Source organism: Oryzias latipes, chromosome 21, assembly GCF_002234675.1.
Source record: "Oryzias latipes chromosome 21, ASM223467v1".
NCBI lineage: Eukaryota > Metazoa > Chordata > Actinopteri > Beloniformes > Adrianichthyidae > Oryzias > Oryzias latipes.
This window is the reverse complement of record NC_019879.2, coordinates 26,104,365-26,131,108: the sequence shown is the minus strand read 5'-3', so window position 1 is coordinate 26,131,108 and position 26,744 is coordinate 26,104,365. Positions and strand designations below refer to the sequence as shown.

General features: G+C 40.3%; 1 protein-coding gene across 1 annotated transcript in view; it reads left to right on the top strand.

Moving 5' to 3' along the window:
• The first annotated feature begins 624 nt into the window (after positions 1-624).
• lct (lactase) overlaps positions 625-26,744 on the top strand; it is a 43,937-nt gene continuing 17,817 nt past the window's right edge. The window contains exons 1-26 of the mRNA XM_023951181.1: positions 625-1,259; positions 1,368-1,447; positions 1,588-1,665; positions 1,750-1,843; positions 2,870-2,954; positions 3,036-3,699; positions 3,780-4,428; positions 4,523-6,073; positions 6,164-6,432; positions 6,766-7,056; positions 7,147-7,345; positions 7,513-7,715; positions 7,798-7,904; positions 7,997-8,128; positions 8,394-8,617; positions 8,693-8,950; positions 9,519-9,706; positions 11,111-11,223; positions 15,787-16,439; positions 16,525-16,604; positions 16,889-16,966; positions 17,042-17,135; positions 19,035-19,119; positions 19,196-19,874; positions 19,955-20,603; positions 20,698-22,151. Coding sequence (XP_023806949.1) covers positions 659-1,259; positions 1,368-1,447; positions 1,588-1,665; positions 1,750-1,843; positions 2,870-2,954; positions 3,036-3,699; positions 3,780-4,428; positions 4,523-6,073; positions 6,164-6,432; positions 6,766-7,056; positions 7,147-7,345; positions 7,513-7,715; positions 7,798-7,904; positions 7,997-8,128; positions 8,394-8,617; positions 8,693-8,950; positions 9,519-9,706; positions 11,111-11,223; positions 15,787-16,439; positions 16,525-16,604; positions 16,889-16,966; positions 17,042-17,135; positions 19,035-19,119; positions 19,196-19,874; positions 19,955-20,603; positions 20,698-22,151 — 9,558 coding nt within the window. The 5' untranslated portion in view covers positions 625-658. The remainder of the gene's footprint in view (positions 1,260-1,367; positions 1,448-1,587; positions 1,666-1,749; positions 1,844-2,869; positions 2,955-3,035; positions 3,700-3,779; positions 4,429-4,522; positions 6,074-6,163; positions 6,433-6,765; positions 7,057-7,146; positions 7,346-7,512; positions 7,716-7,797; positions 7,905-7,996; positions 8,129-8,393; positions 8,618-8,692; positions 8,951-9,518; positions 9,707-11,110; positions 11,224-15,786; positions 16,440-16,524; positions 16,605-16,888; positions 16,967-17,041; positions 17,136-19,034; positions 19,120-19,195; positions 19,875-19,954; positions 20,604-20,697; positions 22,152-26,744) is intronic.

Genomic DNA, 26,744 nt, shown 5'->3' with positions numbered 1-26,744 from the left:
AGACAGCGCTGTCCTTTTTTAAATCCATTGTTTATGAAATCACATAAGAGTTGTGTAGCCATGGGGGGGGGCTACCAGGGTCTCAAGGTGACTCTGATCTGCTTATAGAAAGTCTTCACTAAGGTCTCTATCTCAAGTATTTTTCATTTAAAAAGATATTTTGCTGAATTGATTAAATTACTTTTGGCAAGCCATCCATGCTTTTATATTATTAGTGAAGCACAATGATAGCAACATTTTGAAAGGGATAATAATTTCTAGGAGCGATCATATAAGTGTGATAACTGGAGAAATTATCTGGAGAGGCATAGAAACAGAGAAAACACATAACAACACACGAAAAAATCTGCTTTAGAACATCCTGCCACTGCCCTGAAGTGCACTTTCCTCAAGATTTTCTGAATGTAAAGGTCTTATTCTAGGTGCAAAACTTTTCCTTGTTTGAATTGTTGCTGAAAATACAATTATACAACTCAAGGTCTACAAACAGAAGTAAAGATGTCTATCAGTTTTGTGAGTCCAGAGTCTGAAGCAATAGAAGGTAGTAACTGGGAGTGTTTGAGATAGTACTTATGTAAGAACCACATAAAACCAAAAGAGTTTGCTTTAAAGAGCATCACAGTCAGTGGGCTGCATCAGTGCAGCCTTCAGACCCAGAATGAAGGAGCTCTTGTGGGTTGCGTGTCTGTACATCTTCTGTCTTCATGGGTGTGGAACTCTTGGAGTAAATGGAAATGAGGACTTCTTGCTCCTTGCAGGTCCTCTGACTGAAAATGTGGCCACGAGCTCCGACAAGGAGGGACTCTCTGAGTGCAGCCTTCCCATAGTTGCTGCTTCTGAGCCGTATTTGAAGGGGCTGCAGAGCAGAGGGGTGACCCACGTCAAGGTGCCGCTGTCATGGGCTCAGCTCCTTCCCACGGGTCTGGCCAGCCAGCCCCAGCAGGATGCGCTCCAGTGTTACAAGACTCTGATGAAGCAGCTGCTGAAGGTGGGTCTGCAACCTCTGGTCATCCTCCATGAATCAACCGTTCCAGACGCTCTGAGGGCAAGGTATGGAGGCTGGGAGAGCCAGGAGCTGGTAGACATGTTCCAGCAGTATGCAGAGTTCGCCTTCAGGGAGTTTGCAGATCTGGCACACTCATGGGTGACTGTCAGTGACTTGGGCAGCATCTGGCAGAACGGACCGACTGCTCAGCAAAATATTCTGCAGCTCAACAAGAATGTTTACAAGATCTTCCATGAACATATTCCAAGCAAATGTGAGTAACCCGACTTCTGTGTTTGTGACCCCTAAATGGAAACCCACTGAAGGGTTTTTCTTCTGAGGTTGTTTCATTAGCCCAACTGAAGAAACACTTTTCTTTTAGTGTTTGCAGGGAGGAAATTATCCTTTGGTCTGGAAACAAAAGACATGGCGACAGTTCCCCACATGGAAGCGTCAACAGCTGTAAGCTAAATTTTATTTATCTAGCTGTTTGGATTTTCACATGATATTCTTTTTTAAATCAAAGAAACTGATATTTATTTATAACACGTATTAAGCATAACTGTAACATTTTTCTATTTTATTTTATTTTTTACAACCAGGCCGATTTCCTTTCCGTGCACGTTCAATACAGTTGTGGCTCCCCAGCAGACTTTGAACAGCAGCTGAGGAACTTACAGGTAAAGAAAAGTTTCATATTCACAGCTGGTTTCTTGTGTCATTTGTCGAAAAGAAATCAATTGTAAACTTATTTTTTTCCATAGATATCTAGTGGAAACTTGCCCATCCTCATTTACAAGATGACTGTTCATGAATGTGCCCACAGCCAGCAACAGCCTGTGGAAAAATTACTACATGGTAAGAGCCAATTCAGATTTTTTTCACCAAAGTGACCATAAAAAATGATATTTTAAAAGGGAGGAATAACAATAAAGTGACTAGAAGAAGCACAAAAACCCTGTGGAAACAAAAAAGCCAGTTTCATAAAGCAAAAATAATAAAAGGTCGATATTACCTCATTTGTAAAATGTAAATATTTTCAATAATAAATAAGACGTTGAATCGGCAACAGCCAAAGAACTAAAGATATAAATGCTGTATATTTCTAAATATTTGTCTTGCCCAAGTACTCTTGGGCAAGACACTGAACCCCACATTGCTCCTGGTGGTTATAAGTTATTTCCATTGCAAGGGATCAGAGTGTGAATGTGTGTGTGTGCATGGGTGAATGGGAGTGTCACTGTAAAGCACTTTGTGTCTTAAAAGCAAGGTTGAAAAGCACAATATAAGTATTTGCCATTTAACATTTAAGGTGAGCACATGTGCGTCTTGCAGGTCCCTTGAGGCTCGTACAGCCACCTCAAGGGACTTTGTGTACATGGAACTAAGGATTGTTGTGCGTGTGGACAGTGTGTCATGAAGTATTTGTACGGCTAATGCCAAATGCTCGCACTTATGAGTTACAGGGATTGCTTTCATACAATGCCCTTTAACGACACATTAGTAGTTATTAAGGTGCAAGTACAGGCTCCTTAGCACTCATTAATACAGAGCGAACAGGGTGTGCATATGATACACAAGTGCCCGCAGGGCTCCTTTAAGATGCCCACACAAACTACACTCTGATTGTCTAATTTCCTCATTCCTAACACTTAGACTCTACTGCAATAAACCGCAACCCCATCCAGGTTTTGCCGTTTTTCACCCACAGGCAGCCTGTCTCCACCCATAAGGGCAGTTATGGATGGGGTCACATGCATACATAACCTGTAAACCTTGTCACAACTACCCAAGATTAAATGCATGAATTTCCATCAGATATGTCTAAAATAATACGACATCTAAATATGCAAATTTTGCCAATTCTGTCTTGAACATCTACAGTACTACAGAGCAGTGGATTGAATATTATTGGATGCGACATCGTCGACATCTTACTAAACATGGATCAAAGGGATGCTTCATTGAGGTATGACTTTAAGTCACACTTGTAAGAACAAACCATGTTTAATCACGTCTGTTAATACATATTTTGGTTTATTGCATCCAGGAGTTCTGGTCACCCAGTGTCCAGGAACAGTTATCAGAGTGTTTGGGATAAATTTGGCTCCCAAACAGCAGCAGAACGAGACGTGTTCCTTGATGAGTCTTTCCCTTCCGGTTTCCAATGGACAACCTCTGCAGAGTCTTTCAAGGTGGAGGGCGGCTGGTTGGAAGGCGGCAAAGGAGAAACCATTTGGGATCGCTTTGGCCATGATAACTTAGCCTTTGAAAATCAGACAGCAGATCTCGCTTGTGATAGCTACAACAAAGTGGAATATGATGTCTACCTGTTGAGAGGTCTTCAAGTCAATACCTATCAGTTTTCCATCTCCTGGGCTCGAATTTTCCCATCAGGCCACAGAGACAGCCAAACAGAGAAAGGAGTTCTCTACTATGACAAGCTCATCAATACGCTCATAGAATCTGGCATCCAGCCTGTCGTCACACTCTACCACTGGGATCTGCCACAGGCCCTCCAGGACAATGGTGGATGGACCAACCCAACTATAGTTGATGCTTTCAAGGACTATGCAGACTTCTGCTTCTCCAGGTTTGGAGACAGAGTCAAGACCTGGAACACATTTAGTAGCCCCTGGGTGGTGAGCCATGCTGGACATGGTACTGGTGAGCATCCTCCTGGAGTAAAAGACTACGCTTCATCCTCTTATCAGGTACAAATTTACCTTAAAATTACAATTGTCTTTTTCCTGCCCTAGTGCATTTACTTTATCATTTCTTCTTACCCTTTCAGGTCACTCACAACATTATCAAGTCTCATGCTGAGGCTTGGCATGTCTATAATGACAACTACAGGGCAACTCAGGGAGGGAAAGTGGGCATAGCACTTAATTCTGACTGGGCTGAGCCCAAAACCCCAACCAACTCTGAAGACATTGCAGCTGCAGATCGCTACCTGCAGTTCATGCTGGGCTGGTTTGCACATCCCATTTTTGTAGATGGAGATTATTCTGTGGCACTGAAAACACAAATTGAGCTGAAACTGAAAGAGTGCCCCAGCTCTCCGCCAGCAGTGCTCCCAGTTTTTACCTCTGAAGAGAAGGCCAGAATAAAGGGAACAGCTGACTTTTTTGGTCTAAACCATTTTACCTCTCGGTTGGTAAATACCGTTAAAGGGGGTTGCACTTCTGGTCCTGAGGGAGTGGGAGATTATGCAGCAGGTGTGGACCCCTCATGGCCTTCAACAGCCTCAGATTGGATCTATTCTGCACCGTGGGGACTTCGGAGGCTTCTAAACTACATCTCATTAGAATATTTGAGTGCTACCAAAGTGCCTATCTACATAACTGGGAATGGAATGCCAACAGCATACAGCAGTGAAACCATCAATGATGTAAGCAGAGTAGAGTATCTGAGAAGGTACATCAACGAGGCTCTGAAAGGTAAGTGTCGTCCATTATATAAAGCAAATGCAACATCAAATATTGTATAAACTTTTCTAAGTTGATCGCTTTCTCTTTTGATTCCATATTTTAGCACAAGCGACTGATGGAGTTGATGTGCAACGATTCACAGTGCAGTCACTCATGGATGGGTTTGAGGGCCCGCAAGGCTATAGTGAAAGATTTGGTCTTACTCATGTGAACTTTGAAGATGCAAACCGACAAAGAACCCCAAAGCAATCAGCATATTTCTTCTCTGGTGTTATTGAGAACAATGGTTTTGGAACAGCCACACGCAGTTTTAAAAATGTGGCAGAAATAACAGTGACTCCTCGTTCTTCCAAACTTTTAGCTTCAGAGGTTCCATCTGAAGCAAAGGTAGTGTGGGACACCCTGTCCAGGCAATCCAGGTTCCGGAGACACGTGTATCACTATGGCACTTTCCCACAAGACTTCATTTGGGGGGTTTCATCTTCAGCTTACCAAATTGAGGGTGGCTGGAATGCTGATGGGAAAGGACCCAGCATCTGGGATAATTTCACTCATGGAATAAACACTATCCCTGAGGTTGCAAATGGAGACGTAGCTTGCGACAGTTACAACAGACTTGATGAAGACCTGTTCATGTTAGGGGCTCTGAAAGTGAAATCATACAGATTTTCCTTGTCCTGGTCCAGAATCTTCCCTGATGGAACACGCTCTTCTCTCAACCAGAAAGGTGTTGACTATTACAACAGGCTAATTGATGGTCTCTTGGCTCGTGGCATCACTCCCATGGTAACACTTTATTATTGGGACTTGCCTCAGGCTTTACAAGATATTGGCGGCTGGGAAAGTATACAAATGATCAATTTGTTTAATGATTACTGTGACTTCTGCTTTGCCACCTTTGGCGACAGAGTCAAATTCTGGATAACCTTCAACCAGCCTCACACAATTGCTTGGGCAGGATATGGAACAGGTGCCATGCCACCAAATGTCAACAGTCCAGGAAGTGCACCATACGAAGTTGCACACAACCTCATAAAAGCTCATGCTACAGCCTATCACACATACGATGACAAGTATCGTGCATCACAAGGTGGTCTGGTCTCCATTGCCCTAGATGCTGACTGGGTTGAACCTTATGATGTTAATGTCCACCGGGAAATTCTGGCTGCTGACCGCGCGATGCAGTTCAGGCTGGGTTGGTTTGCACACCCCATTTTCAAGAATGGAGACTATCCTGAGGCAATGAAAGAACAAGTTCGTGTAAAAAGTGAACTCCAACGGCTGACAGAATCAAGACTACCTTCCTTCACTGAGGATGAGAAAAACTTCATTAGGGGAACTGCAGATGTGTTCTGTATAAACCACTACACCACCAAAATAGTTAATCATGTAACGGACCAACTGACACCTCCATCCTATCAATTTGACAGGGACATTGTAGAAAATGAGGAAACCAATTCTCCAACTACAGTCATAGGGGGCCAAAGAGCTGTAGCATGGGGCTTAAGAAGACTCCTCAACTGGATAAAGGAAGAATATGGAGATCCAGACATTTACGTCTCTGAAAATGGTGCTGCTACAGATCGGGGAATGACTTGGGACGACATTGATAGAGTATTTTTTTACAAGACCTACATTGACGAGGTTCTCAAAGGTACTTTGAATATTTTCTAAGACATGTGTTTAATGGTCAATGGCTTTTTTGAGTGTCAAAAATGAATTTCTTTGTTTGTTTGAATGACAGCTTATGAGCTTGATGGAGTGAAGGTCAAAGGCTACATTGCAACATCTCTCCTGGATTCTTTTGAATGGTTACACGGCTACATATATGCATTTGGGTTGCATTATGTAGACTTCAATGACCCAAACCGTCCAAGAACCCCAAAATTTTCAGCTCATTACTATTATCAAGTCATGAAGAATAATGGTTTCCCTGAAACAGCAGAATTTGGAAAGCTGTGGGGACATTTTGCAGATGGTTTCATGTGGAGCACTGCAACAGCATCATACCAGGTAAAGTGACTTAACCCTTTACACCAGAGATGTTGATGGCAACACCAATTTAACTCATATTTTGACAAACTGTATCTCCTCAACCAACATGAATTAGCTAATTCTTACATATCGGCTCTGCACAGATATACAACAGACTAGTAACGTAAAGTATTGCATAAATGCACAAGAATCAGCTGGAATTACGTTAATTTGGCAAGTGGTTGAGGAGTTACAGTAGTTAAAAGAATGTAAACACTGGAGCTGAACCTCAAGTTTAATAGGGTAAAACGATAGTAGTTTTTTGTAAAGGGAAATTCTTGTGCTTGATCTTTTTTCGTTTTCTCTTTTTAGATTGAAGGAGCATGGAGAGCAGATGGGAAAGGTATCAGCATCTGGGATAAGTTCACCCACACTCCAGGCAAAGTGTTGAACAATGACAATGGGGACATAGCCTGTGACAGTTACAATAAATTAGAAGTGGACATTGGTTTATTGAAGCAGTTAAAGGTAACCCACTACCGTATGTCCATATCATGGCCACGGGTGCTCCCTGATGGTACGATAAATAACATTAATGAGGCTGGGGTCGATTACTACCATCGTGTGATAGATGCACTGCTTGCTGCAAATATCCAGCCTCAGGTCAGTACAATTTTATATTCATTTTCTTTGTGTGTACTCAAATATTTCCACGGAAATGGTAAAAATTCTGCCCTTTTTATTTTGTTGCAGGTCACACTGTACCATTGGGATCTTCCACAAGCTATAGAGGATCAAGGAGGCTGGTTGAGCGATATTGTTGTGGACAGATTCAGGGATTACGCAGACTTTCTTTTTAGCCGTTTTGGACAAAAAGTCAAGTTTTGGATCACAATCAATGAACCATATATTATAGCTCTTTTGGGCTATGGTTATGGGTCATTTGCGCCAGGTAAACAAATGTGATGCTTCTAATGGAAAAACTGAAATACCTTAATTGTAGTAATGGTAATGATTTTAAACTGTTTTAAAGTTGAGAAAATTCAAGTTTAGATTTTTCCCAAATTCCATCAACAAGGATCATGCGGCTGAATTGCATCTTCTTGTATCTGTTTCCAGGAATTAGCCATGACCCAGGCTCTCTACATTACGTTGCTGGCCACAATGTGATTAAGGCACACGCAGAGGCCTGGCACGTCTACAACGACAAATATCGAGCCGAACAAAAAGGAAGGATTTCCATCACTCTCAACTCAGACTGGGCAGAACCCCGAAACCCCTACAAGCAAGAGGACATCGATGCTGCAAAGCGTTACATGGATGTAAGCCAAGATATGTTACGCTTCACAGAAATTGTGCTGCATTTTTTTCTGAAATAGATGCTGAAAAAATGTTTTTTTGTAGTTCTTCCTTGGTTGGTTTGCCAATCCCATTTTTAACGGAGACTATAATGAACCGATGAAAAGAATCATTCGAGAACGCAGTCTTGCAGCTGGTTTGGAGAAATCCAGGTATTTGAAACTAAAGCTAATTGTTATGAGTTGAAAGAACAACTTGTGTTTGGTTTACATTTCTAATTTAAACTTCAATTTTACTTCCACAGATTGCCTGAATTTACTCCAGCGGAGATAGAGAGGATTAAAGGCACGCATGACTTTTTCGGGTTAAACCATTATACATCTGTTTTGGCATTTAGTGTTGATTTTGGGGACACTCAGAACTACGATGCAGACAGGTAAGCAAGTTTTTATCCCAATACTTACTTTGTTTCTAAAATGCCATCTCTGATTTGGGTCATTTTGGAAACCCTGTCAGGGACATAATCTGTTTTGCTTTGTTTTCTAAAGATGTTTTTTACTAAATAAATTGAGTTGAGTTAAAGTTGTCTGTCATAATGTGACTCAAAAATGTAAACCTTTTGATATCTGAAGAAGTAATTTTCTTCTTTCTTGTGTGCTTTAAACGGTTTTACCCTAAAATCGTAACAATTTGACTTCCAGAGGTGTAGTGGTGATTTCTGACCGAACCTGGCTTGAGAGCGGCTCTAACTGGCTGAGGATCGCCCCACTTGGGTTCCGGAAGCTTTTGAAGTACATAAAGGATGAGTATGGAGATCCTCCAATCCTTGTTACTGAGAATGGTGTGTCAGAGAATGGACCAGTCGATCTAAATGATGAGCACAGATCTTTCTTCTATGAGAATTACATCAACGAGGCGCTTAAAGGTATCAAAGCAGTTTCAATGAAAGCAAATAGTTACACAGGTTCAGTAGATTTATTCTTGTACTTCTTTTTTCCAGCTAACATGACTGATGGCGCCAATGTCATCGGTTACACTGCTTGGTCACTGATGGACAACCTGGAATGGGCTTCTGGCTATGGAGAGAGATTTGGCCTTTTCTATGTGAACCATACAAATGCCGACAGGCCTCGTACTCCTAAGGCCTCTGTGCCTTTTTACACCACTATTGTCAGGTGCAATGGATTTCCAGACCCTGCAGATGGACCTCATGATTGTACAAACTCACTCTCTTCAACATCTGCGCCTATATCTGAAGGTAAAGAGGTTCAGGAGCCATTCCGGAGGGATCTCTGGTTTCATCTCTAATGTGACAGCAGTTTAGTTTAGACATTGAACAAAAGCTTACTTAAATCTTCAGTCTTGGCACTGACGAACGCCAGCAATAAATGATATGATGATGTGTATGACACCAAACAATGTAAAAAAAAGTTAGAGTTGGGTTACGTCAAGGAAGGAGCCAGAACATTAAAGACTTTGGAAGGTTGGCAAATGAGAACATGTTATTTTAATTTATTGTTCATTTAATTTGGCTCTGAATTTTGGGGGCAACCCTTTGCTGGTGGGGACACACTTCCCGATCTGCACCTTGTAGCTCCGCCCCTGTGTTATTTTTATTTTAACGAGTATAGCAGCTGTGCAAGTCAACCTAAAACTGCCATGGACAAATTTTCCACTTAAAATACAAAAACGTAGATTTTCCATAGTAACTGTGGCAAAGCTCTGCCCGGTTTCAAATTTGTTTGTTTAGCTGAGCTACAGGTTGCTAACTTTCTTTCCTGTTTGAACCTGATTTACAAACTCTAACCTAATGACTGTTTTATCAGCAGTAACAAAAGAACCGATCCAAGAAAACCCCGTGAACTTCCTGGGTATGAAGCTCTCCATCGATGAAGCTGTGACTGGACTCAACACCACCTTTGCTTTGCTGATAGTTTCCGTGGTTGCAGTGGCTGGTGTAACCGCTTTGCTCATTGTTTCAAGAAAGCGTTCAAAGAAAAGGAAGAATGACCCGTGATGTAAATACGAATTCATCTTCTTTAAAGTTTTCTGTAATATCTGTCAACTTTCACAATATAAACCCAATTGCACCTTAAAAGTTAAATTTTATGAGACGTCTTTTCACATTGATAGAGTTTCTCATTAGTGCCATTTTTTTTACAGCAGCTTTGATTGACAAGTTTTATGTTGCTGTAGTGAAACGTTTGCAATTTCAAAGTCAGTGACAAAATATTTTGTGACAAAAAAGATGTTTTATTTAGTATTTTGTAACAGCAATGTATAAATTTTGATAAAGCCCTGTTTTGATCCCGTGTTTTTCTGTTTCCTTGAAATGCCATTGTATAAAATATTGCCATGTAACGTGTGTTGTGTCCAATCCAATAAAATATTTCTTTACTTGCTATAAAAACCTTTCAAATTATTTGCCTTGGGGAGAACCAAAGGTAAAGGACTGAATGTGTGGACAGAAACCCAAATGATCAAATAAATGGACTTGATCAAACATGAAAGAAAAAAGTGAAAACACAATTTCTGGGGGGAGAAATTTTAGTTAATAGTTGCTAAATTTTACAAAAGAGTTGCAGATTTATTTTCCTGTCAAATCTTATTTGTTCCACTCTGGTCACTTACATCATCTCATTTCGCCAGTTCTAAAACCAAGGGGCAAAGGAGATTGCAACTGTAAAATAAGATTCTTCACAGCAACAATTCCCATTGTATTTGTTTTGTTGTTTTTTGAAGAGACAAAAAGATGTTATTGAGGGAGAGAATCCGAGTATTGTCAGTAGCAAGAGTCGGAATGTGGCAAATCATTTCTAAATTGCATATAAAGCTGGGTCAATACCTGACACCAAAGAGCCTTTACAACATGACATGCCAGAACAAGGGATCAGTATGGAGAGAAATTAGACTCAGTCGGATAGATCAAACATTGTCACCACATCCATCACATGAAGGACATCCAGATTCATTTATATGGATAATCCGGAACAAGTTTTCTGTCTGAAAACACCCCAGTTTGGGCTTTGTGACTGGAACGTCTTTTTAAATTGCCCATTATCACTTTTTAATCCACACCCTGCAGCCAATTAGAATGAAGTATTCACCCGGACCATGGTATAATCCTTGTTTAACCCTTGTGCTATCTTAGATGACCCCACCCTTACATTGACGTGTTCTCCCCACCATGACAAAGGTGGATAAAGGTGGAAAGATTTCATGTAATCCATGGACACCAGTGAAGATCACAAATCATTGAAGAAAAAAGGTTCAACGCACTGTCTAGTGGGTCTAGATGACCCAACTCCCAATGTTAAAGTGCCTAGGATAGCACAAAGGTTACATGGGTGTTGATGGCATCCTCATTGAGAGATCCGGTAAATTTGAGGGATTTTCTGATGTGACCTATTATCTGTAGCAGGGCAGGCCATCCCTGGTCATCAAGAGCTACAACCCTGCCTGTTTTCTAGCTCTTTCTGGACTCCTCAATGCTGACAACCTCAGGATCAATCAGGATGTGGAATCACTTGAGTCAGCTGATCAGCAGCAAGCTGGTCAGAGAGGACTGGAAAACAGGGTTGTTGCTCTTGAGGACCAGGGTTGGCCATCCCTGATCTGTAGAGTTGTCATTGACATAGTTACAACCTTTCAATTTATTGGAAGATCAACAACAAGGCTGGTAGTGACATTTCAGAAACTGACCACACGCCGGTTCCAGCTGAAGCCAGAGCGTGAGGTCATCAAAATAGCGGTTGCCTGGGAATCCCCAATGCCAAAATAAAAGGGCTCTAGAATTTAACTGAATTGACATCAGAAATTTGTTTTTGAAAATGAGCTTTGGATATTTGAGGGGGTTTTCCTGCTCAGATAAATGAGAAAACTCAGTGATGTTTAATCTATAGCAGAGCAGGAGACGGGAAATTATCTTTTTTAGCCTTAATTGAATGATTATTACCTTTATTGAATGTAGTTTTTCTGGGCTCTGACTTCATGAGAAGGCTTATTTCTGGAACTTGACCCCAAGACAAAACATTATAATTAACAGAAAGGTGTTCCGTTTTGAAACTGGGGGAAAATGATGCAGAATATAATTAAATTAGAAACTGCAAAACATTTTTAACCAGTTTTATTGGTTTTTGGAACTGAAATTTAAGGATGAATTTTATGACTTTAGTTGTGCTTTTATAAACCAATAACTGAAGTTTATGTTTGGCATTTGCTTCCCTCTACTGGACAGAAGGCCATAACAACAATAATCATCACAACAAAAAGCCAGATGTGAGCAAAGAGCCAGACCCGGGAGATCCCGCTGCAGCGTCCCCGTTCACTGAAAAGGGTCGATCGCTGATGTGGAGGATCCCTGTGAGGAAAACTCTAGAGTTAAACTAAAATGAGAAAGTAAAATAAGTAAACATTCTGAACAAAAATAAATAAATAAACCAATAAGTAAATAAATACATCTTAATCAATAGATAGTGATCAATAAAGTGACTAAAGAAATATCAAATGAGTAAAAAGAGAACTTAAAAATTTTTAAATATCAAATCAGCTCCTGAATTTCAGCTAAAGGTTTGAATAAAAAGGTAGGTCTTGCGCCTTCCTTTGAAAACCGTGAGGCTCTCTGGGAGGCTGTTCCACAGATGAGGTCCATAATGACTGAATGAGGCCTCGCCATGAGTTTTAGTTCTAACTTTTGGGATAACTAAAAGGTCTGTATCAGAAGGCCTCAGGGTCGCTCATATTTTAAAATCATATCAGTTAGATATGAAGGCTCGGGATGTTGTCTCGTTGTGTCTTAAGTTTTAAAATTCAGACTAGTTTTAGTTTGTCTCATCTTACACAGCAGATAAACATTTCATAATGCCGCACTGCAAAGCTTTGATGAGGAGACTTTGGCAAACATCTCTTCTTGTACCATTTCGTTTTCCAGTTTTGTAGCTAGATGTATTTTTATTCAAACGGCTTAAGAAAAAAAAACAAGTAATGATTAATTTATCCTTAATGCATAGCTTTTTTTACCTGTAACCTAAAAGGCTAAAATAAAATTCTTATCTTCACGACTGTGTTTTTATCCTGTCCAGTGGCGGTTCTACACTAACTTACTCCCTGGGCGAGTAACCCCACAGCCCCCCCCCCCAACCCCCCCCAGCACACACACACAATTTGACAACATCCTGTTGTGTTCCCTATCTTCTTTTTAGCAATTTTACATAAAAAATGCATGAATTTTCTAGACTCGTATTACAGGGGGGTCAAACTCAGTCAAACACGCTTAAGGTTTTGGGCCGAAGAAGATAAACATTTACTGAACACACTAAAGCTAAACTTTTAAACCTTTTAAACTGAACTTTTTTAACATAAATATGCATAAAAACAGGAACACTTAAACCCTAAATAACTTGTTATATTTTGCTCTCCATAGAAATATATTCTGTTAAAATTATACAAATATGAACATGCTGCAGAATAAAACAAAGAAAGCCTGGAAATATTAATAAGAAATTACAATTCAAATATTTCCGTTTTTTTTTTGCTCTTTTATCATTTTTTAGAGCATTTTTTTAAGCTGGACTCCTGCTTCATTTTTAGCAATAATTTCTTAATGTGTGACGTCCTGTGTGTGTCTTTGTGAAACATATCAGAGGGATTAGATCTAAAAAAAAAACTTATTGTGATTAATATGTTTATGTCTTGTAAAACATAAAAGACTAAATCATAGAATTCATCAGTGGGATTACTCCAAAAATATTTGGCATTTCCCTAAATTTGTGCAACACCAACAGTAGAAATCCTCCAAAAAAACTCAATCCATAAAAAATGGTCTGCACCCATCACCCCTGTTACGGTTTCTGTTTCTTTGCCCCTGTGGTTTGTTTCCTTTTTGTTCTGGCATGTTTTGAGTTTAACTTCCTGTCTTATTTTGTAGGGTTTCCTGTTTCGTTTTTGTTGTGAGTTTAACTTTGGTTCCCCATCCTTCCTGATTGTGTTCACCTGTGTGTCGGTTGTCTGTATGTATTTAAGTCTTGTCATTCCCTTCCTCCTGGGCTGGTCCATAGTATGTTAGTCTGTATGTTAGTCTGCTCTCCCCGTTTCGAGTGTTTAGTGTTTCTAGCCTGCCGTCTGCAGTGGTTTTGGTTTTGTGTCCTTAGTTTTGTTTATTAAAGCCCCCGTTCCCCTGCAACCTCCTGCCTCCTCTCGCTCTCTGCGCCTGGGTGCTTCCTCCCTTCTCCCCCCGTAACAATCCCTCCCCCTCCCCTTCCCTCTGACACACGCGGCTCCGTCTCTATGACGGGAGGCACAGCTGCGGCCCAGAGTTGATTGTCAGATAGAAAATTCTCCCAATCACCTGTTAGCGGGATTCAGCCAGCCACCGGCGAGTTGCGCCCCCCTCTCGAGTTTTTGGACTTATGCTCCAAAGACTACCGCAAAGAGGTGTGGCCGCAAGCATCTTGCAGCAGAGGGCGGTGGTCACGTGTGCGTCGGGTCTGCTGTGTCGGAGCAAAGAATTATGGGAAATAATCCCCATTGCCTGCTTTTGTTGAAAATGGGGTTGAGCACGGATGTTTGTTCTGCCTAATTCCTTTTCATGTGCCTGTTTTATGTTGTTTCACTCTGAGTTATTTCATCTTTTTTTTTTTTTTTTTTTTTGCACCATAAGTGTGAAGGGGAAAAAGGATGAAGACATTCTTAAGAGTCTGATGTGTCTAACTAAAACTGTTAAGTGTCGGCAGCTGAAGCAATTTCAAATTAAAAGCGCAAATCTTCCTTTATGATTATAGTAGCCTCTTTGAATACAGTAGCACAGCATCGGGCACGGCAAATGCCGCCCCCTATGAAGTGCCGCCCTGGGCGACCGCCCACATCGCCCATATCAAAAACCGCCACTGATCCTGTCTATAAATAGTTTTTTTGCAGTTTTTTTTTCTAAGTTATAAATTTACTTTTTGCTTCTAAAGTTAGAGGGAGTAAAAACTATATCATTTTCTTTATCTTAATCTCCTATCATCTTGAACTTTGACACGTCAGGACATTATGAAAACTCTTATCTCTTACAGATATTGGCCTGTCATAATAAAATAAACATTCAGAGGACGGCAACAAAACACAAAGCTTGATTTGGTGATTGCAAAACATGGACTACACTGGGAAGCAGTTTAGAAAAAATACTTTCTCTCTTAAAACATAAAATATTCATCATTTCTGGTATCTTAGTTTACATAAAAAACTGTTTATTTTTTTTTGCTTTTGGCACAATTTTTAAAGCTCAGAAAATCACAACCTCCTAAAATCTAGGGACAACTTCCTTTTTGTCTTAAAGAAAACATTTATAACGAATCTCGAATGCTAATCCGGCCTAATCTCAATACTAAAAAAAGTTCTTTGTCAAGTGTGGCCTGATGTTGATGACTGCATACATCATTCCTAGAGCAGTAGGTGCTGCCCCTGCAGGAACAGCCAACCAACACGAAGCCAACAGTATCAGAAGTAACTTTTTGCCTTTTAAAGGTTAAATTTCAGAGTAAGCCACAAAGAGGAAATTGACTGCTGCTCTCTCATTTTATCTGAATTAAATAACTAGTGGTTTTTTGAATGTAAATGCATGCAATAGCTGTTAAATCTATTCAAACAAACATCTTAAGTTCTTTTGGGGCTCTTTACTGTCCAAAAAAATCATCTTATTTCTCTTGGTAAAGCTGTTCCAGAAAGAAACATTAGCTCACTTTTGAAAATTTTTAAATTAGTCGGAGGTTTTCCTATTCATGTTTTTCAGTACATATAAAGTGGTTGGAAAGCAGTAAACTGTTATGATACAACGCCAAAAATGCATAAAATATGTAAATGATATAATGAAAGACCTTGCAACTGCTTCAGGGAGACTTGATCATCAAAGTCTTAGGTGTCAGACATTTCCAAAACTCCCATTAAATTCATCATGAAGACGCTTGCCGATGGTTAAGATTTGAAGGTCTTTAAACATGGAAGCTATATCTGAGTCCAGAGTCTTTCTGAAGCAATAAAGGCCAATAATTGACAGTAATAGTGTCATATTGTAATTATGCAACAAATGTAAGGCGACCCATGTTTGCTTTAAAGAGCATCACAATCAGTGGGCTGCATCAGTGCAGCCTTTAGAGCCAGAATGAAGGAGCTCTTGTGGGTTGCGTGTCTGTACATCTTCTGTCTTCATGGGTGTGGAAGTCTTGGGGTAAATGTAAAAGAGGACTTCATGCTCCTTGCAGGTCCTCTGATTGAAAATGTGGCCACAAGCCCTGACAAGGAGGGACTTGATGTCTCTGAGTGCAGCCTTCCCATAGTTGCTGCTTCTGAGCCGTATTTGAAGGGGCTGCAGAGCAGAGGGGTGACCCACGTCAAGGTGCCGCTGTCATGGGCTCAGCTCCTTCCCACGGGTCTGGCCAGCCAGCCCCAGCAGGATGCGCTCCAGTGTTACAAGACTCTGATGAAGCAGCTGCTGAAGGTGGGTCTTCAACCTCTGGTCATCCTCCATGGATCAACCGTTCCAGACACTCTGAGGGCAAGGTATGGAAGCTGGGTGAGCCAGGAGCTGGTAGACATGTTCCAGCAGTATGCAGAGTTCGCCTTCAGGGAGTTTGCAGATCTGGCACACTCATGGGTGACTCTCAGTGACTTGGGCAGCATCTGGCAGAACGGACCGACCGCTCAGCAAAATATTCTGCAGCTCAACAAGAATGTTTACAAGATCTTCCATGAACATATTCCAAGCAAATGTGAGTAAAACTGACTGAATACAAGCATAAAGGCTCATTAGAATAATTTAACATATTTTATTTATTGTCAAACTTTTTATTTTAGTGTCTGGGAGAAGGGGTTTGTCTTTTGGTTTGGATGCGGCAAATGTGGCCATCCTCTCCCAAATTGAAGCGTCAACAACTGTAAGCTGATTTTTTTTCAGTTGTTTTTTCTTTTAAATTCCAGTTTGCATTTTAGCAGAAAAATATGCAAAAAAGAGATAAATATATTTGCCATGAAACCTTTTATGAAATATCACTCTGCTTTGACATTACTGTGCTGGTTGTTGCAAGTAAATCATGACTCCACTAGAGTTGCTTATTTATAACTGATATTCTTAAGAATACATTTTAAATAAAAATTGAAAAACTCTGACAGACTTTTGTGCTTTAAAATTGTTCAAATAAATATATATTTTTCAAAACAGGCAGATTTCCTGTCTGTGCATATTGAGTACAGCTGTGCCTCTTCAGCAGACTTTGAACAGAGCCTGAGAAACATGCAGGTATGGTGAACACCGTGTTGATATGAGTATTTCAAATATCATTGTTCAAAAACAAACACAAGTTTTCCATTATAGATATCCAGCAGAAACTTGCCTATCCTCATATCAAAGATGAATGTTCGCGACTGCACTGATAGCCAACATGAGCCTCTCCGAGAGTTACTGCATGGTAAGTGTCCATACAGGTTCTGAAATATTTGCATGGAATGCATTTACGTGGCTTTTATAGGTCTGTAAAAATATGTGTTTATTCAGTGTGTTTACCAGTTAGTCACACTAACTTATTCATAAATGCATCAATCAATTTTAGAAAAATTGAAGTGGTATGATGTGAAATGAATGGCAATGATGCTTGAAAAACATAATGTAACAAATGACTTATTTAACTTGCAGTTAGTTTTCAAAGTGTTCATAAATATGTGATTCATCATGAATTAAATTCATTTTTTGCACCCACCAATCATCTGGCCCATAATTCTAAGATATACACTCCAATAAGATTTAAATAACCAATTAGAAAAATATCCACACACAGCAAATCCAAAGCAATAAACCTTAGAAAGCATTTGGCATCAGTTTGTATATTTAAACATTTTTTTCTGGTATGAAATTTGACTTTTTAACATAGAAGTCAACGGTAAACTGGGCCCTTATGAGACCTGCCTCCAGTGGTCTTTTAAAGAACTCTACCAGCTGGTATTAAATGTGAGAATGGAAAATGGGGGCTTGGAAATAAACAGCTATTACTTAGTCATTTGTCAGAAAAACCATTCTTGTTTTGCCGCCTTTTTTTAACATGATCTTGCTAATCCTATTTTTTGTCATAATATATTTTCTGAAGGACAAGTAATTCAAGTTATAAACTGGTCAATTAGATGCCTCAATTAAAATAGGTGGTGCCAGCTGGCCCCAATGTCTAACATTCAAATCGTTAACTTTCCAATAGATTTCGTATAGCCCACTATCAAGCGGTAGGGGTGTGGACTTCAATCAAGCAAACGGATTGGCGATAGTGGTTGCAATAGAATCGTTGACTCAAACCGACTCGGACCAATCACTGCTTACTGATGTTGTCTCGTTTAAACATGGCAACCTCTTTAATCTGAAAAAATTGTGTTTTGATTGACTTTTTATGGGAACTTGAAGTAAGGAATTTTCATTGATCTACACTGCTGTTGTGGAAAATGCTGTTGTTGTTTTTCGTGTACAGACATAAGGATTACAGAACAATACAAATCAGATAAACAAATCAAGCTTAGTAATTTTGACAAAGTACTTTCTGTTTTCAAGATAGGACTTAAAACATTTAGTGAAAGTAGTAGAGATGTCTTCCCAGTCATCTTGTCTTTACTGTAGGATCACAAGATCAACTTTATCAAAAGCAGAACTCAGTTTCAAGAGCACAAAGACAGAGATTTTGCCTTAATTTGAATTCAGACGAATGTCATTTGCTGACTTGTTAAAAGGCATCTTACCTTAAAATGTCAGGTTTAAGAAAAAGATGACAGTTGTTTGTCATCAAGATTGCTCTTCTTCCGGAGAGCCTGGATGACAAGAGTTTTGAAAACCACAGGGACAAGTTGTGGTAGTGAACTGTTCATTGCAGATTGTTAAAATCTACTTGGTATCGAACAAGCATGTGGATGAACTCAGATTGGAGATCTCACAGATGTGAGGTGTGTTATCTGCATGGTGGATGGATAACTGCAGTTTTTACTGTATCTGTTTTTTGGAACTCGTTAGATGTTTAGTACACAGATTTGGTAATTACATTTTTTTCTAGCTAAAATTAAACATCTACCCTGCGACAGACTGGTGACCTGTCCAGGGTGTCCCCTGCCTTCGCCCACAAGTGGCCGGGATAGGTTCCGGCAGCCCCGTGACCCCGAAAGGGACAAAACAGAACTCTTTTTTCTATACCTTGACCAAATGCTCATATCTTTATAAACGTCCATCCTGTCAGAAGCAATGCTGCTCAATATAATAGCATTTTATGACAAAATATAAACACTTCATTTACATTAATGTATATCATTTGGTTTTGCTTATTTTTTTTAACATGTCACAGTACTTCAAAGCAGTGGACTGAATATCATTGGATGTGACATTGTGGATGTGTTACTCCGAATGGATGTGCAGGATGCTTCATTTGGGTAAGATGTTGTATCAAAGATTAGTCAATGTGTATTCACCTCAGTTGACATATTTGCTTGATCGTTTACTCCAAAGTTATCATCATCAAGACTCAATAGGGATTCCAGAGTCCAGGAATGCTTATCAGAGTGTTTGGGATAAATTTGGCTCCCAAACAGCAGCAGAACGAGACGTGTTCCTTGATGAGTCTTTCTCCTCCGGTTTCCAATGGGCAACCTCTGCAGAGTCTTTCAAGGTGGAGGGCGGCTGGTTGGAGGGCGGCAAAGGAGAAACCATTTGGGATCGCTTTGGCCATGATAACTTAGCCTTTGAAAATCAGACAGCAGATCTCGCTTGTGATAGCTACAACAAAGTGGAATATGATGTCTACCTGCTGAGAGGTCTTCAAGTCAATACCTATCAGTTTTCCATCTCCTGGGCTCGAATTTTCCCATCAGGCCACAGAGACAGCCAAACAGAGAAAGGAGTTCTCTACTATGACAAGCTCATCAATACGCTCATAGAATCTGGCATCCAGCCTGTTGTCACACTCTACCACTGGGATCTGCCACAGGCCCTCCAGGACAATGGTGGATGGACCAACCCAACTATTGTTGATGCTTTCAAGGACTATGCAGACTTCTGCTTCTCCAGGTTTGGAGACAGAGTCAAGACCTGGAACACATTTAGTAGCCCCTGGGTGGTGAGCCATGCTGGACATGGTACTGGTGAGCATCCTCCTGGAGTAAAAGACTACGCTTCTTCCTCTTATCAGGTACAAATTTACTTCAAAATTACAAGTGTCTTTTTCCTGCTCTAGTGCATTTGCTTTATCATTTCTTCTTACCCTTTCAGGTCACTCACAACATAATCAAGTCTCATGCGGAGGCTTGGCATGTCTATAATGACAAGTACAGGGCAACTCAGGGAGGGAAAGTGGGCATTGCACTTAATTCTGACTGGGCTGAGCCCAAAACCCCAGCCAACCCAGAAGACATTGCAGCTGCAGATCGCTACCTGCAGTTCATGCTGGGCTGGTTTGCACATCCCATTTTTGTAGATGGAGATTATTCTGTGGCACTGAAAACACAAATTGAGCTAAAACTGAAAGAGTGCCCCAGCTCTCCACCAGCAGTGCTCCCAGTTTTTACCTCTGAAGAGAAGGCCAGAATAAAGGGAACAGCTGACTTTTTTGGTCTAAACCATTTTACCTCTCGGTTGGTAAATACCATTAAAGGTGGTTGCACTTCTGGTCCTGAGGGAGTGGGAGATTATGCAGCAGGTTTGGACCCCTCATGGCCTTCAACAGCCTCAGATTGGATCTATTCTGCACCATGGGGACTTCGGAGGCTTCTAAACTACATTTCATTAGAATATTTGAGTGCTACTAAAGTGCCTATCTACATAACTGGGAATGGAATGCCAACAGCAAACAGCAGTGAAACCATCAATGATGTAAGCAGAGTAGAGTATCTGAGAAGGTACATCAACGAGGCCCTGAAAGGTAAGTGTGATCCATTATATAAAGCATAGGCAACATCAAATATTGTATAAGATTTTCTAATTTGACTGGATAACCTTGTGTTTCCATATTTTAGCACAAGCCATTGATGGAGTTGATGTGCAAAGATTCACAGTCCAGTCACTCATGGATGGGTTTGAGGGCCCGCAAGGCTATAGTGAAAGATTTGGTCTTCTTTATGTAAATTTTGAAGATGCAAACCGACAAAGAACCCCAAAGCAATCAGCATATTTCTTCTCCGGTGTTGTTGAGAATAATGGTTTTGGAACAGCAAGACATGATTTTAAAAAAGTGACAGAATTAAAGTTTACTCCTCGTTCTTCCAAGCTCTTAGCCTCAGAGGTTCCATCTGAAGCAAAGGTAGTGTGGGACACCCTGTCCAGGCAAACAAAGTTCCAGAGACACGTGTATCACTATGGCACTTTCCCACAAGACTTCATTTGGGGGGTTTCATCTTCAGCTTACCAGATTGAAGGTGGCTGGAATGCTGATGGGAAAGGACCCAGCATCTGGGATAAATTTACTCAAGCACCTGGCAACATTCCTGAAAATGCAAATGGAGACGTAGCCTGCGACAGTTACAACAGAATTGATGAAGACCTGTTCATGCTGAAAGCTCTGAAAGTGAAGTCATACAGATTTTCCTTGTCCTGGTCCAGAATCTTCCCTGATGGAAGACGCTCTTCTCTCAACCAGAAAGGTGTTGACTATTACAACAGGCTAATTGATAGTCTCCTTACCCAGGGTATCACTCCCATGGTAACACTTTATTATTGGGACTTGCCTCAGGCTTTGCAAGATATTGGCGGCTGGGAGAGTGTACAAATGATCGATTTATTCAATGATTATTGTGACTTCTGCTTTGCCACCTTTGGTGACAGAGTCAAATTCTGGATAACCTTCAACCAGCCTCACACAATTGCTTGGGCAGGATATGGAACGGGTGCCATGCCACCAAATGTCAACAGTCCAGGAAGTGCACCATACGAAGTTGCACACAACCTCATAAAAGCTCATGCTACAGCCTATCACACATACGATGACAAGTATCGTGCATCACAAGGTGGTCTGGTCTCCATTGCCCTAGATGCTGACTGGGTTGAACCTTATGATGTTAATGTCCACCGGGAAATTCTGGCTGCTGACCGCGCAATGCAGTTCAGGCTGGGTTGGTTTGCACACCCCATTTTCAAGAATGGAGACTATCCTGAGGCAATGAAAGAACAAGTTAAAATAAAATGTGAATTCCAAGATTTGCCAAATTCAAGACTACCTTCCTTCACCGAGGATGAGAAGAACTTTATCAGGGGAACTGCAGATGTGTTCTGTATAAACCACTACACCACCAAGATAGTAAATCACTTAACGGACCAACTGACTCCTCCATCCTATCAGTTTGACAGGGACATTGCAGAAAATGAGATAACTGATTTCCCAACTACAGCCATAGGCGGCCAAAGAGCTGTTGCATGGGGCTTAAGAAGGCTCCTCAACTGGATAAAGGAGGAATATGGAGATCCAGACATTTACATCTCTGAAAATGGTGTTGCTACAGATAAGGGAATGACTTGGGATGACACTGATAGAGTATTTTTTTACAAGACTTATATTGATGAGGCTCTCAAAGGTACATAACATCGTTTTTACAATATATTTTTATTTGATACATTTGACATTACCTTTCTTTAACCATAGTCATGAATTTCTCTATTTTTTTTATGACAGCCTATGACATTGATGGGGTGAAAGTCAAAGGCTACATTGCAACATCCCTCATGGATTCTTTTGAGTGGTTACATGGCTATGTATATGCATTCGGGTTGTACCATGTGGACTTCAATGATCCAAATCGACCAAGAACCCCAAAATATTCTTCCTATATTTACTCCCAAATCATAAACAATAACGGTCTCCCTGTGCCAGAAGAAGAGAAGATTATGTGGGGACATTTTAGAGAAGATTTTCTTTGGAGTTCTTCAACATCGGCATACCAGGTGCGTTAAAATGAAAACTGTACTTAACTTGTTCAAAGTTGTTTTTTTCATCTTTCAAGTCCCTTTTTAGATTGAAGGAGCATGGACTGCAGATGGGAAAGGTCTGAGCATCTGGGACACGTTTTCCCACACTCCTGGAAAAGTGGCAAACAATGACAACGGCGACATATCCTGCGATAGTTACAACAAAATAGATGTCGACATTGGTTTATTGAAGCAAATTAAGGTGTCTCACTATCGGTTCTCCATATCATGGCCAAGAGTTCTCCCCGACGGCACGATACACAACATAAATGAGGCTGGGATCAATTACTACCAAAGAGTGATAGATGCACTGCTTGCTGCAAATATCCAACCTCAGGTCAGTGTAATTCTTTACTCTCCTTATTTTTTAATTATTTTTTTTAGAAAACATTGAATTGGAAAGTTAAATTCTGGAAACCTGCTCTTTGTTAGATCACTCTGTACCACTGGGATCTTCCACAAGCTCTGGAGGATGAAGGGGGCTGGTTGAATGAAACTATTGTCGACAGATTCAGAGATTACGCCGACCTCCTTTTCAGTCGTTTTGGACAGAAAGTGAAACTTTGGATCACAATTAATGAAGCATATATTGTAGCACTTTTAGGTTATGGCTATGGGTCATTTGCACCAGGTATGTAAGTGTGAAACTTAAACATTTGTGTTGCAACAATGACATTTTACCAGGGTAAAGATAGTAAAACATTTCTATGACACTTTTCTAACATTTTTGAGAAGCATATCAAAACATATTGTTGTCTATACTGAAAAAAAACATAGTAGTTCAACGTTCTCTATTTTTGGGATGAGACTCATCAAGGAATGAGAGGAAGTTAGGCGCGTGCCGCAAAACATTTGTAGAGTTTTGAGCTACTTTACCAGAACAAGGTGCTACATCCAGTTGAGGCTGGATTCTGAGGAGTATAGATAAGATGGATGTCATGGAAAATGGTACTTGATGATATGGCAAATAAAGAATGCTTTAGTTCTTTTTTATGTTTTTATTTCAGGAATAAACCACGACCCAAGCACTCTGCAATACGTTGCTGCTCACAACATTATCAAAGCTCATGCAGAGGCCTGGCATGTGTACAACGACAAATACCGAGCTGAACAAAAGGGACTGATATCTATTACCATCAACTCTGAATGGGCAGAACCCAGAAATCCCTTTAAGCAAGAAGACATTGATGGTGCAAAACGCTACATGGATGTAAGCTGAGGTCTTTTGAATTTTGCTGTTAATTGTAGAAGCTATTAATATATATATTTTTTTCCACAGTTCTTTATAGGCTGGTTTGCCAATCCCATATTTAATGGAGATTACACAGAGTCCATGAAAAAGTATATTCTAGAGAGGAGCCTTGCAGCTGGTTTGGAAAAATCCAGGTAACTAAAACAAATTTTAAGAGATTAGTTGACAGACATGAAGGTTAAGGTCACAGATGTCACCCATCTTCCCATATTGTTGAGTGGGAACGTCATGACATTCCATAACCTCTCTGTGCCACCTCGAACGTTATAGCCATGGGAAATGGATATATGGTAGGGCAATGGGGCAGAAACATGACACCCCAATGATATTTTAGCCAATAAAATGCTGAGGAGGAGAACATTAAAATAAATGACTCAAATTCTAAATGAAAAGTTTAAAGGGCCTACATGTATTTCATTCCTTTAGTAAGACTTTCAGAGTAAACTTTGTCTGTATACATGATCACATGTTACTTTTAGGGCACAAAAGGACACATTTTCAATGAATTATTAGTTTTTTTCACAGCTCCCTATGCTCCTTGTGGGTGCCGCTCATTTCATGAGATCAACCTAGAGCCAGCCTTGGCAGCATGTTGCCCACGAAAGCAAACAACATCCTGAACTCTTTGCAAAGATCGATGTGCTTCTTGTGCAGAGAGCAGGATTTTTTAGAAAAACACTCGGAGATGGGTGAATGGAGCAAAATACCGCTTTGGACTTGTATTTCATGAGGAATTAACATTCTAATACAGTTAAAACCTCAAAAAAGGTTGATTTTGCATAATAAAGGCCCTCTAAAGATATACCTGTAAGACTGAACAAAACCTAAAAAATAAACGCTAAATAATTTAACAATAATTGAACAAAAACAAGTACAGTATAAGGGATGGTGGGAGACTCATTTCAAATGTAATCTTGCAGGCTGCCTGAGTTCACTCCAGCAGAGATTGAACGAATCAAAGGCACCCATGACTTCTTCGGATTAAACTATTACACATCTGTTTTGGTTTTCCCTGTTGATTTTGGAAATACTCTCAACTATGATGCAGACAGGTAAGAAAACCAGATTTTTTTAAATCAGAAACTATAATTTTTAACTATTCACTTTGTTAGAATGCACTCATCCATAATCATCTACCAAACAGGGGCGTGGCGTTTATTCACGATCGGACCTGGCTGGACACGGGTTCCAGCTGGCTGAAGATGGCACCTCTGGGGTTCCGTAGAATCCTAAAATACATCAAGGACGAGTATGGAAATCCACCCGTCATCGTCACTGAGAACGGCCTCTCGGAGAACGGGCCTATTGACCTTAATGATGAACACAGGAGTTACTTCTACGAAAATCATGTCAACCAGTTGCTGAAAGGTACTAAAGCAGGTTTGCTGAAAATGAAGATGGATGTCAGGAAAAGCTTTAATAGAGTGGAATTAGGAACACAATTCTGTTTTTAAATTTTTTTTATTTAACGTTGTTTTTTTTCTCCAGCTTACTTGGTCGATGGAGTGGACGTCCGTGGATACACAGCTTGGTCACTCATGGATAATCTAGAATGGGCTGCTGGCTATTCGGAGAGATTTGGCTTTTTCTACGTTAATCATTCACATCCTGACAGACCTCGTACTCCAAAAGCCTCAGTGTCCTACTACACCACCCTTGTTAACTGCAATGGATTCCCCGACCCCGCAGAGGGACCCCATGAGTGCATGAACCTTGACGTTAAAGGTAAATAAATTCAGAGTAAAGCAGAAATACTGACAGTTTACTTATTCTTTAAAGACCCACTCCAATCATCTTTTTATCTGCTGTACTTTCAAAGCGTTCCCAGCAGTCTTTTAATTCTGATTATGCCGTTTTAGGCTAAATAAAAAACCTGTGTATTTTTGTCCAGGAAATAGTTTCTGCAGTGCGGCATTAAAAATTTGCCTTTGAGTTATGGTCGAGACCGCTGGCGTGGAGCAACCCTGTCCCCTTTCCCATCTCCCATAAAATGAACTGTTTGCCCGCTCTCCTGCTAGCTTAAAGCCCCTCACACCCCCAACTTAACATTACAGATGCCACAAAAACAGCAAGCAATATAGGAGCTGTCCAGCCATACAGTTTTGAGCTAGATTCCAGCTCACACAAGGAAAATTAAGACGTACATGGATCTATTTTGTCGACAAGAGGATGAATCAGAATCGAGCAGAGCAGAGAGCTTGTGGCCCAGTAAGCTCTTTTTCAAACTGCTTTTTTTTTCATCCGCTCCTGATTCACAACAATTTGACCAAAGAAATGCCATGAAAGCGTTATGAAAACATCAAAAACAGCATTTTCATTGGAGTGGGTTTTTAAAATAAAATAAAAATCTAACTTGAATCCATTTTAGGATTGAGACAAATGCTTGGAAGCTTTTCGAAAACTCTGTTTATTCCGTTGGCATTCCTATAATTTAGAACATTTTAATTGTTTAGGACGGTCACTCAACAGCAGGAGCATACACTCATGAAAAAAAGAATTTGCTGCTGTCTTGGAAGTTTCTTTCATTCATTTCTGACACTGAAAATGCAATTTCTAAGATAAAATGTTCACATCATTTATCTGACTATAACCACTAACTTCAGGAATCAGCATGTGATGACCCATTGCAGTAAATTACTAAAAGTTACTCTAGTTTTGTATTTAATTCTGCTTTTATGGGTTTTAAAGATAACACAAAGATAAGAAATGCACGTTTCAGATTTTAGGTGCTGAATTTCTGTTGAGTAAAGGCCCGTACACACCGGGATGAATATTCGCCAGGCGTTATTCGCCAGCGTTTTTCGCCACGTTTTTTGTGTTCACACCCAGGCGATTTTCGCTGACGATGAGCCG